Source organism: Oncorhynchus clarkii, chromosome 19, assembly GCF_045791955.1.
Source record: "Oncorhynchus clarkii lewisi isolate Uvic-CL-2024 chromosome 19, UVic_Ocla_1.0, whole genome shotgun sequence".
Taxonomy (NCBI): domain Eukaryota; kingdom Metazoa; phylum Chordata; class Actinopteri; order Salmoniformes; family Salmonidae; genus Oncorhynchus; species Oncorhynchus clarkii.
Genome location: NC_092165.1, coordinates 8,599,792 through 8,612,344, shown reverse-complemented (window position 1 = coordinate 8,612,344; position 12,553 = coordinate 8,599,792). Strand labels below are relative to the sequence as shown.

The 12,553-nt window shown below is 45.0% G+C and overlaps 1 protein-coding gene across 1 annotated transcript; it reads left to right on the top strand.

Moving 5' to 3' along the window:
• The first annotated feature begins 386 nt into the window (after window positions 1-386).
• Window positions 387-10,451, top strand: LOC139375492 (scavenger receptor cysteine-rich type 1 protein M130-like). Its single transcript, XM_071117326.1, has 4 exons — window positions 387-723; window positions 9,432-9,737; window positions 9,863-10,049; window positions 10,439-10,451. Exons 1-4 carry the CDS (start codon window positions 387-389, stop codon window positions 10,449-10,451), a joined length of 843 nt encoding a protein of 280 aa, XP_070973427.1.
• Window positions 10,452-12,553: the final 2,102 nt, after the last annotated feature.

The following is a 12,553-nucleotide window of genomic DNA, read 5'->3' as shown; positions in this document are numbered from 1 at the left end:
TTCTAGCACCATACGTTCTGTTGTTTACTGATCTCCTCTCCATTCTAGCACCATACGTTCTGTTGTTTACTGACCTCCTCTCCATTCTAGCACCATACGTTCTGTTGTTTACTGATCTCCTCTCCATTCTAGCACCATACGTTCTGTTGTTTACTGATCTCCTCTCCATTCTAGCACCATACGTTCTGTTGTTTACTGATCTCCTCCCCATTCTAGCACCATACGTTCTGTTGTTTACTGATCTCCTCCCCATTCTAGCACCATACGTTCTGTTGTTTACTGATCTCCTCCCCATTCTAGCACCATACGTTCTTCAGAAGCTGGACAGCATATGAATAGAATCCATCTTCTCTCACCCTCTCCCCTCAAGACCAACATCACACAAGATGCTTCAGAATAACAACAACAAGAATCTGGTGAAGTTGCTACCAAACAGGAACAACCATGACAACAACACCAAGCTGGTGAAGTTGCTACCCAACAGGAACAACCATGACAACAACAACAAGCTGGTGAAGTTGCTACCCAACAGGAACAACCATGACAACAACACCAAGCTGGTGAAGTTGCTACCCAACAGTAACAACCATGACAACAACAACAAGCTGGTGAAGTTGCTACCAAACAGGAACAACCATGACAACAACAAGAATCTGGTGAAGTTACTACCAAACAGGAACAACCATGACAACAACAACAAGCTGGTGAAGTTGCTACCCAACAGTAACAACCAATATGTTTAAGTTATATAGTCTACCAAGTGTTAATGTCACCCCCATGGATGTAGAAGTTATATAGTCTACCAAGTGTTAATTTCTATCCGACTGTGATACTTGTGAGTTGATGTGATGTCATTGATGATTTCTAACAGATTTCCACACAGTGGAGTCCCTGCAGATGGTGAAAAACAGGATGTGTCACACACTGTGGTCACACCCAAACAGCTCTTTGCTGTCCGCCCAGACTTAACACTAAGTCACACAAGACAAGTTTGTATCAGTGGAATAAAACTAGCATTTAACAACAGACAATTCTCTAAGTAATAAAACAGTATAGCATGTCTCATTTACCACCACACCTGTTGAGTTGACTTGGGTAACAGACCTCTAGCTTCTACAACACAGAAAGTTAGAGGGGACTTTCTCAAGTCAGTCACTGACAATTAGGTAAGATATTATAGGACACTATGTGTAACTGCTGCTCTGTCAGCAGTTTCCTGTGGAGTTTTTCTGATGTCAGTGTTTCCTTTAGGAAGGTGGGTTTAACTGATCTGATTTGCTTAACAGTTTGCCACATAATTGAAGTAAGGAAGTAATGAGTTAGAAATCATATAGCCTAGCAGTATTTCTCACTCTTCAGTCCTCTCTTCATGACAGTAGACTTGTTTCGCTCAGTGGAGCCCCAGTTAGAGAAAGATATGATACCTGCAGTGATATTGATGATCCTGTTCTGGAGGACAGGTATGTTTCGAAATTGTTAGATATATTACAATTTGTGCGGCTAGTAAAATAACATGCAACTGGAAGCAGACAGTAAAAATGTGTCTCAAAGCAGGACAATGATGTGATCACCTGTAAATGTACTTTACTGTAGCCTAACTGTCCATCTGGGGACAGGCACTAATATCAGTTAAGGTGTGATGGTCAGTGTTATTAGAACCAAGGTAAGACCCAAATGCAGACAGCAGGGTTCAGGCAAAGACAGAACAGGACAGGCAGAGTGGTCAGGCAGGTGGGCTCAGAGTCAGGACAGGCAGAGTGGTCAGGCAGGTGGGCTCAGGGTCAGGTAGGTGGGCTCAGAGTCAGGACAGGCAGAGTGGTCAGGCAGGTGGGCTCAGAGTCTGGACAGGCAGGTGAGCTCAGAGTTAGGACAGGCAGAGTGATCAGGCAGGTGGGCTCAGAGTCTGGACAGGCAGAGTGGTCAGGCAGGTGAGCTCAGAGTTAGGACAGGCAGAGTGATCAGGCAGGTGGGCTCAGAGTCAGGACAGGCAGGTGGGCTCAGAGTCAGGACAGGCAGAGTGGTCAGGCAGGTGGTCTCAGAGTCAGGACAGGCAGAGTGGTCAGGCTGGTGGGCTCAGAGTCAGGACAGGCAGAGTGGTCAGGCAGGTGGGCTCAGAGTCAGGAGAGGCAGGTGGGCTCAGGGTCAGGCAGGTGGGCTCAGGGTCAGGACAGGCAGAATGGTCAGGCAGGCGGGCTCAGAGTCAGAACAGGCAGGTGGGCTCAGGGTCAGGACAGGCAGAGTGGTCAGGCAGGTGGGCTCAGAGTCAAGACAGGCAGAGTGGTCAGGCAGGTGGGCTCAGGGTCAGGCAGGTGGGCTCAGGGTCAGGCAGGTGGGCTCAGGGTCATTACAGGCAGAATGGTCAGGCAGCGGGCTCAGAGTCAGGGCAGGCAGAGTGGTCAGGCAGGCGAGCTCAGAGTCAGGACAGGCAGAGTGGTCAGGCAGGTGGGCTCAGAGTCAGGGCAGGCAGAGTGATCACGCAGGCGGGCTCAGAGTTAGGACAGGCAGAGTGATCAGGCAGGTGGGCTCAGAGTCAGGACAGGCAGAGTGGTCTGGCAGGTGGGCTCAGAGTCAGGACAGGCAGAGTGGTCAGGCAGGTGGTCTCAGAGTCAGGACAGGCAGAGTGGTCAGGCTGGTGGGCTCAGAGTCAGGACAGGCAGAGTGGTCAGGCAGGTGGGCTCAGAGTCAGGACAGGCAGAGTGGTCAGGCAGGTGGGGTCAGGCAGGTGGGCTCAGGGTCAGGCAGGTGGGCTCAGGGTCAGGGCAGGCAGAGTGATCACGCAGGTGGGCTCAGAGTTAGGACAGGCAGAGTGATCAGGCAGGTGGGCTCAGAGTCAGGACAGGCAGAGTGGTCAGGCAGGTGGGCTCAGAGTCAGGGCAGGCAGAGTGATCACGCAGGTGGGCTCAGAGTCAGGACAGGCAGAGTGGTCAGGCAGGCGGGTTCAGAGTCAGGACAGGCTCAGGGTCAGGCAGGTGGGCTCAGACTCAGGCAGGTGGGCTCAGAGTCAGAACAGGCAGAGTGGTCAGGCAGGTGGGCTCAGAGTCAGGACAGGCAGAGTGGTCAGGCAGATGGGCTCAGAGTCAGGCAGGTGGGCTCAGAGTCAGGACAGGCAGAGTGGTCAGGCAGGTGGGCTCAGGGTCAGGACAGGCAGAGTGGTCAGGCAGGTGGGCTCAGAGTCAGGACAGGCAGGTGGGCTCAGAGTCAGGACAGGCAGGTGGGCTCAGGGTCAGGCAGGCGGGCGGGCTCAGAGTCAGGACAGGCAGAGTGGTCAGGCAGGTGGGCTCAGAGTTAGGGCAGGCAGGTGGGCTCAGAGTCAGGACAGGCAGAGTGGTCAGGCAGGCGGGCTCAGAGTCAGGACAGGCAGGTGGGCTCAGAATCAGGGCAGGCAGAGTGGTCAGGCAGGTGGGCACAGGTTCAGGGCAGGCAGAGTGGCCAGGCAGGTGGGCTCAGAGTCAGGGCAGGCAGAGTGGTCAGGTAGGTGGGCTCAGAGTCAGGGCAGGCAGAGTGGTCAGGCAGGCGGGCTCAGAGTCAGGGCAGGCAGAGTGGTAAGGCAGGCGGGCTCAGAGTCAGGGCAGGCAGAGTGGTCAGGCAGGCGGGCTCAGAGTCAGGGCAGGCAGAGTGGTCAGGCAGGTGGGCTCAGAGTCAGGGCAGGCAGGTGGGCTCAGAGTCAGGACAGGCAGAGTGGTCAAGCAGGTGGGCTCAGAGTCAGGGCAGGCAGAGTGATCAGGCAGGTGTGCTCAGAGTCAGGACAGGCAGGGTGGTCAGGCAGGTGGGCTCAGAGTCAGGACAGGCAGAGTGGTCAGGCAGGTGGGCTCAGAGTCAGGACAGGCAGAGTGGTCAGGCAGGTGGGCTCAGAGTCAGGGCAGGCAGAGTGATCAGGCAGGTGTGCTCAGAGTCAGGACAGGCAGAGTGGTCAGGCAGGTGGGCTCAGAGTCAGGACAGGCAGAGTGGTCAGGCAGGTGGGCTCAGAGTCAGGACAGGCAGAGTGGTCAGGCAGGCGGGCTCAGAGTCAGGACAGGCAGAGTGGTCAGGCAGGTGGGCTCAGAGTCAGGACAGGCAGAGTGGTCAGGCAGGCGGGCTCAGAGTCAGGACAGGCAGAGTGGTCAGGCAGGTGGGCTCAGAGTCTTGACAGGCAGAGTGGTCAGGCAGGCGAGCTCAGAGTCAAGGCAGGCAGAGTGGTCAGGCAGGCGGGCTCAGAGTCAGGGCAGGCAGGTGGGCTCAGAGTCAGGACAGGCAGAGTGGTCAGGCAGGCGGGCTCAGAGTCAGGGTCAAGGGTCAAAACCGGGAGAACAAGAAAACAGAGACTGGGAAAATAAAGCCTTGTGTCAAAGTAACCAGGAGTGGTATAGTGTTGATATGGTCTAGTCATAGTAACCAGGAGTGGTATGGTGTTGATATGGTCTAGTCATAGTAACCAGGAGTGGTATGGTGTTGATATTGTCTAGTCATAGTAACCAGGAGTGGTATGGTGTTGATATGGTGTAGTCATAGTAACCAGGAGTGGTATGGTGTTGATATGGTCTAGTCATAGTAACCAGGAGTGGTATGGTGTTGATATGGTCTAGTCATAGTAACCAGGAGTGGTATGGTGTTGATATTGTCTAGTCATAGTAACCAGGAGTGGTATGGTGTCTATATGGTCTAGTCATAGTAACCAGGAGTGGTATGGTGTTGATATGGTCTAGTCATAGTAACCAGGAGTGGTATGGTGTTGATATCTCTGGTGTACCGTTGGACCGTTTATCTGTATTATTGACCTCTATGGAGAATGTAACTGTTTATCTGTATTATTGACCCCTATGGAGAATGTAGCTGTTTATCTGTATTATTGACCTCTATGGAGAATGTAACTGTTTATCTGTATTATTGACCCCAATGGAGAATGTAGCTGTTTATCTGTATTATTGACCCCTATGGAGAATGTAGCTGTTTATCTGTATTATTGACCCCTATGGAGAATGTAGCTGTTTATTTGTATTATTGACCCCTATGGAGAATGTAGCTGTTTATCTGTATTATTGACCTCTATGGAGAATGTAGCTGTTTATCTGTATTACTGACCCCTATGGAGAATGTAGCTGTTTATCTGTATTATTGACCCCTATGGAGAATGTAGCTGTTTATCTGTATTATTGACCTCTATGGAGAATGTAGCTGTTTATCTGTATTATTGACCCCTATGGAGAATGTAGCTGTTTTTCTGTATTACTGACCTCTATGGAGAATGTAGCTGTTTATCTGTATTACTGACCCCTATGGAGAATATAGCTGTTTATCTGTATTATTGACCCCTATGGAGAATGTAGCTGTTTATCTGTATTATTGACCCCTATGGAGAATGTAGCTGTTTATTTGTATTATTGACATCTATGGAGAATGTAGCTGTTTATCTGTATTACTGACCCCTATGGAGAATGTAGCTGTTTATCTGTATTATTGACCCCTATGGAGAATGTAGCTGTTTATCTGTATTATTGACCTCTATGGAGAATGTAACTGTTTATCTGTATTATTGACCCCAATGGAGAATGTAGCTGTTTATCTGTATTATTGACCCCTATGGAGAATGTAGCTGTTTATCTGTATTATTGACCCCTATGGAGAATGTAGCTGTTTATCTGTATTACTGACCCCTATGGAGAATGTAGCTGTTTATCTGTATTATTGACCCCTATGGAGAATGTAGCTGTTTATCTGTATTATTGACCTCTATGGAGAATGTAGCTGTTTATCTGTATTATGGACCCCTATGGAGAATGTAGCTGTTTTTCTGTATTACTGACCTCTATGGAGAATGTAGCTGTTTATCTGTATTACTGACCCCTATGGAGAATATAGCTGTTTATCTGTATTATTGACCCCTATGGAGAATGTAGCTGTTTATCTGTATTATTGACCCCTATGGAGAATGTAGCTGTTTATTTGTATTATTGACATCTATGGAGAATGTAGCTGTTTATCTGTATTACTGACCCCTATGGAGAATGTAGCTGTTTATCTGTATTATTGACCCCTATGGAGAATGTAGCTGTTTATCTGTATTTTTGACCCCTATGGAGAATGTAGCTGTATATCTGTATTATTGACCCATATGGAGAATGTAGCTGTTTATCTGTATTATTGAACCCTATGGAGAATGTAGCTGTTTATCAGTATTATTGACCCCTATGGAGAATGTAGCTGTTTATCTGTATTATTGACCCCTATGGAGAATGTAGCTGTTTATCTGTATTATTTACCCCTATGGAGAATGTAGCTGTTTATCTGTATTATTGACCCCTATGGAGAATGTAGCTGTTTATCTGTATTATTGACCCCTATGGAGAATGTAGCTGTTTTTCTGTATTACTGACCTCTATGGAGAATGTAGCTGTTTATCTGTATTACTGACCCCTATGGAGAATATAGCTGTTTATCTGTATTATTGACCCCTATGGAGAATGTAGCTGTTTATCTGTATTATTGACCCCTATGGAGAATGTAGCTGTTTATTTGTATTATTGACATCTATGGAGAATGTAGCTGTTTATCTGTATTACTGACCCCTATGGAGAATGTAGCTGTTTATCTGTATTATTGACCCCTATGGAGAATGTAGCTGTTTATCTGTATTTTTGACCCCTATGGAGAATGTAGCTGTATATCTGTATTATTGACCCCTATGGAGAATGTAGCTGTTTATCTGTATTATTGACCTCTATGGAGAATGTAACTGTTTATCTGTATTATTGACCCCAATGGAGAATGTAGCTGTTTATCTGTATTATTGACCCCTATGGAGAATGTAGCTGTTTATCTGTATTATTGACCCCTATGGAGAATGTAGCTGTTTATTTGTATTATTGACCCCTATGGAGAATGTAGCTGTTTATCTGTATTATTGACCTCTATGGAGAATGTAGCTGTTTATCTGTATTACTGACCCCTATGGAGAATGTAGCTGTTTATCTGTATTATTGACCCCTATGGAGAATGTAGCTGTTTATCTGTATTATTGACCTCTATGGAGAATGTAGCTGTTTATCTGTATTATTGACCCCTATGGAGAATGTAGCTGTTTTTCTGTATTACTGACCTCTATGGAGAATGTAGCTGTTTATCTGTATTACTGACCCCTATGGAGAATATAGCTGTTTATCTGTATTATTGACCCCTATGGAGAATGTAGCTGTTTATCTGTATTATTGACCCCTATGGAGAATGTAGCTGTTTATTTGTATTATTGACATCTATGGAGAATGTAGCTGTTTATCTGTATTACTGACCCCTATGGAGAATGTAGCTGTTTATCTGTATTATTGACCCCTATGGAGAATGTAGCTGTTTATCTGTATTATTGACCTCTATGGAGAATGTAACTGTTTATCTGTATTATTGACCCCAATGGAGAATGTAGCTGTTTATCTGTATTATTGACCCCTATGGAGAATGTAGCTGTTTATCTGTATTATTGACCCCTATGGAGAATGTAGCTGTTTATCTGTATTACTGACCCCTATGGAGAATGTAGCTGTTTATCTGTATTATTGACCCCTATGGAGAATGTAGCTGTTTATCTGTATTATTGACCTCTATGGAGAATGTAGCTGTTTATCTGTATTATGGACCCCTATGGAGAATGTAGCTGTTTTTCTGTATTACTGACCTCTATGGAGAATGTAGCTGTTTATCTGTATTACTGACCCCTATGGAGAATATAGCTGTTTATCTGTATTATTGACCCCTATGGAGAATGTAGCTGTTTATCTGTATTATTGACCCCTATGGAGAATGTAGCTGTTTATTTGTATTATTGACATCTATGGAGAATGTAGCTGTTTATCTGTATTACTGACCCCTATGGAGAATGTAGCTGTTTATCTGTATTATTGACCCCTATGGAGAATGTAGCTGTTTATCTGTATTTTTGACCCCTATGGAGAATGTAGCTGTATATCTGTATTATTGACCCATATGGAGAATGTAGCTGTTTATCTGTATTATTGAACCCTATGGAGAATGTAGCTGTTTATCAGTATTATTGACCCCTATGGAGAATGTAGCTGTTTATCTGTATTATTGACCCCTATGGAGAATGTAGCTGTTTATCTGTATTATTTACCCCTATGGAGAATGTAGCTGTTTATCTGTATTATTGACCCCTATGGAGAATGTAGCTGTTTATCTGTATTATTGACCCCTATGAAGGGGTGTGGCTGAAATAGAATCCACTAATTTGAAGGGGTGTCCACATACTTTGTATATATAGTGTATGTACACATGTGTGTTGTTGCACCATACCAACGATAAGCCTGTCTTCCCCATCACATCATGAAAGGTCATGTTGATGTTCATTTAACCTCTGTCTCTCTCTTCCTCTGACTCCTCCCTTTCTCAATTTGTTTCTCTCTTTCTCTCTGTCTCTTTCTCTCTCTTTCTCCTCTGTCTCTCTCTTTCTCCTCAGATCTCCAGGCTCAACGCGTCAGTCCACCAGGTAGGTAGAGTATAAATCTACAGTGATTATAGCAGTTCAATATTAGTCAACTTTATTATCCCACAAGGAGAAATTCATGTGTCCATACAAACCATTCTAAAACCCAATAACAAGTAGTGTTTTATGGAACTACTAATTCTTGTCAACCACAAAGCGTTACTGCTGTTAGAATAACAGAATCACTGTCATCATCTGTCCTCACCACTGTGTTTTCCTCTCTGCTGTTTACAGCTGAACTCTCAGTCAGACTGGTGAATGGGACCACTTCCTGTTCTGGGACAGTGGAAGCCTTCTACAGAGGAGAGTGGTCAGGTCTATGTACTGGGTGGTGGAGCATGAGAGAGGTTAAGGTTGTGTGTAGAGAGCTGGACTGTGGGAATCCTGTAGCTGAATCTAGAGGACCTCTGTTTGAAGATGGAAGAAGAGGAGTCACACTATATAGTAGTTGCTATGGAGATGAGTCTTCTATTAGACAGTGTGACGTCATAGGAGGACCTGGTGTCTGTGATGGTGGATATTATCATCATGTGACCTGTTCAGGTAAGAGACTGGTCATATTGAGAGATTTATTTATACAATATTACCATGTATCATGTTTTATGTGTTTTTATTTCATTTAAATAGAGGGAGAGATGTCAGATGTATTTAAACATTATATTTGTGTTTGTCATATTGGTTTATGGGAGATGTTCATGGGCAGATCATTGTAGTTCAGATGGTACTGAAGTGAAGCTGCCTGATGGATGTCCAGCTGTTTATTTTCTATAAAGTGAAGTGAACTTATTCCTGTCTCCTGCCTGCATTATTCCCAACCTGATCCTGAGTGACTAAGAACCCATTTCTACCTCTTACAGTATCAAACATAGCAAACTACAATCTTTTATCCAACATATTTGTGTTTAGTCCTTGACAGTGTCATCAACAAAACGGATTGAATGTTCAACCAACTCTTTTTCTCCAGAGTCTGTGCGACTTGTGGATGGAGCTGGTCTCTGCTCTGGAAGAGTGGAGGTGAAGTCCAATCAGTCCTGGGCCTCAGTGTGTGAAGCTGACTTTGACCGGCAGGATGCAGAGGTAGTCTGTAGGGATGTTGGCTGTGGGGCTCCTGCAGCTCTACAGGGGGGGCTCTATGGAGAAGGTGAGGGTCAGACCTGGGATAAAGAGTTCCAGTGTAAAGGCAAAGAGTCCCTTCTCCTGGACTGTGACACCTCAGACAGAGAGAACAACACCTGCCTACCTGGTAATGCTGTTGGACTCACCTGCTCAGGTAAGAAACAGTTTGTCACTCAGTCAACATTGTTTCTCACCTGGAGTGAAGAATATGAGATCCAATATAGGTGTGTTTTAGTGAGAAAATAGTAAGATTACTGTCTCTCTCTTTTCTTTTCTCAGAGCCTGATGATGTGAGGCTGGTGGGAGGAGACAGTCGCTGTGCTGGTGGAGTGGAGTGGTACGACCAGGGAGAGTGGAGGACTGTGGGAACTGAAGACTGGGACCAGGAGGATGTAGTTGCAGTAGTGTGTAGACAGCTGGGTTGTGGCTCCACTGTTTCAGTACTTCCTGGAAACACCACTATAGGGTTTGTAGTTTCCTGTTCTTGGTCTGAGTCTTCACTGAGGGAGTGTAGAAGATCAGAGGATCTCCTTCCTGGATTCACAGTGATCTGCTCAGGTAATAACAACATATTATAACATATTATAATTACATTCAACTGATTTCCTTCATTCATACAACTTCCTCTGCACCTCTCATGATGACTGTTTAGCTTGTAAGTCTGCTTTACTAAATAGATCACTCAGTCAAGTAGGAATCAAATACAACTTAAATATCCCAGAATGCTTTGTATTTGAGTGTTATCTCAGTGAACGTCTCTACTCACTACCACTGTCACATGTCATGTTATTGTCATATCTAAATGAGGAAAGTAGTTGAGGAGCTACGTTTTCTTTTTCTCTCCTCTTGTTCCAGATGTCCTGCTTAAGCCTGATATCAACATATGTTGTCTCAGTGACTGTAGGCCCACTACTCATGTTGCCCTGTGAGGGAGGGTGGCTGGCACTGTTACATGCTGATGTTATTGTCATCATCTATAGGAAACTAGTTGAAGAGGTTTTTCTTGTTCTCTTTTATTGTTACAGATCTCCTGGTCCAGCCTGATATCTTCCTGACTGACTCAATGGGAGGGGTCTCCAGGGGCCACCAGGGGCCCAAGATGTTCAGGGGCTACAACTTCACCATCACCTGCTCCACTCAGCCACAGTACCCAGGAGGCTCCTTCCTCCTCACGTTCACCGGCTCCAACAGAACCCAGACCCAGCCAGCTGTCAATCACTCTGCTGCCTTCCTCTTCCCTGCTGCAGATGACTCCCACCAAGGGAACTACAGCTGTGTTTATGACAATTATGTTTTCTCTCATAGCTTCTCCTCTGAGAGTGAGCTCCTCTCCCTCACCATCACAGGTAACTGAACATGAACCAGACTTTTTTTTCCCCACAGATCTATGTGATGATGATCAGTCCCCTCATCAAAGGTGTTTCTATTTGCAGCCTCTCCTCTGCCAGCCTTCATCATCAGACACGTTGTAGTGCTGCTGATCCTACTGACAGCCATCACCACCTCCTACCTGTACTACAAGGTAAAGACATTTACTCAGACGTTACAAGTCATTTAAACTAGAGGTTGAGGGGGAGAGAGAGAGTGGAGATACTAGAGAGTAAATGTCTCACTGTTGGTGCTGTGTCTCCCTAGCCCACCAGGAGGCAGAAGAGAGTGAACAGGGTGAGCAGCATGGATCTTTATGTCAATGCCATGGAGATGGTCTCTCTGAGCTCCAGAGCTGAAGCTGGACTGGGAGATGAGAGAGAGGCCCAGGGGACGGAGTAGGAGTAGAATGAAGCTGACCCTACATGCTGATATTAGGTCAGTTTTGTGTTTTAAATTGATGGTCAGCAGTGGACTGGTGTTTAAAATGTGGTGACAAACCTGAAGTTGTTCTAATTATAATAACAAGTTTAGAATTAGTTTATCTTTCTAGAACCTTGGAAGAAATCTAAAAGGAGTGACTGCAACCACCATTATTCATTTAGTTTGGTTTTTACCACCAGAGAAACATGGGGTTCTGGGTAACATGGGGTTTTGGGTAACATGGGGTTCTGGTAACATGGGGTTCTGGTAAGATGGGGTTTTGGGTAACATGGGGTTTTGGGTAACATGGGGTTTTGGGTAACATGGGGTTCTGGTAACATGGGGTTTTGGGTAACATGGGGTTTTGGGTAACATGGGGTTCTGGGTAACATGGGGTTTGGGTAACATGGGGTTTTGGGTAACATGGGGTTTTGGGTAACATGGGGTTCTGGGTAACATGGGGTTCTGGGTAACATGGGGTTTTGGGTAACATGGGGTTTTGGTAACATGGGGTTTTGGGTACCATGGGGTTTGGGTAACATGGGGTTTTGGGTAACATGGGGTTCTGGGTAACATGGGGGTTTGGGTAACATGGGGTTTTGGGTAACATGGGGTTTGGGTAACATGGGGTTTTGGGTAACATGGGGTTTGGAGGAATATGTGGTTTGGGTAACATGGGGTTTTGGTAACAATCGGTTTTTAATTATTTTAAGAGAGCAGCTCAATTACGTCTGTTTCATGTTCCAGTATTGCTTCTTATCTTAGATTATTTATCTTATTTAGTGTCTCTTAGATTCTTTATCTTATTTAGTGTCTCTTAGATTCTTTATCTTAATTAGTGTCTCTTAGAATCTTTATCTTATTTAGTGTCTCTTAGATTCTTTATCTTATTTAGTGTCTCTTAGATTCTTTATCTTATTTAGTGTCTCTTAGATTCTTTATCTTATTTAGTGTCTCTTAGATTCTTTATCTTATTTAGTGTCTCTTAGATTCTTTATCTTATTTAGTGTCTCTTAGATTCTTTATCTTATTTAGTGTCTCTTAGATTCTTTATCTTATTTAGTGTCTCTTAGATTCTTTATCTTATTTAGTGTCTCTTAGATTCTTTATCTTATTTAGTGTCTCTTAGATTCTTTATCTTATTTAGTGTCTCTTAGATTCTTTATCTTATTTAGTGTC

Excerpts from the sequence above, each read along its gene's own strand:
- LOC139375492 (XM_071117326.1), top strand. The coding sequence starts at position 387 with ATGCTTCAGAATAACAACAACAAGAATCTGGTGAAGTTGCTACCAAAC. Across the intron at positions 724-9,431 it reads GGTGAAGTTGCTACCCAACA|AGTCTGTGCGACTTGTGGAT; the intron begins GTAACAACCAAT and ends CTTTTTCTCCAG. Across the intron at positions 9,738-9,862 it reads TGTTGGACTCACCTGCTCAG|AGCCTGATGATGTGAGGCTG; the intron begins GTAAGAAACAGT and ends TTCTTTTCTCAG.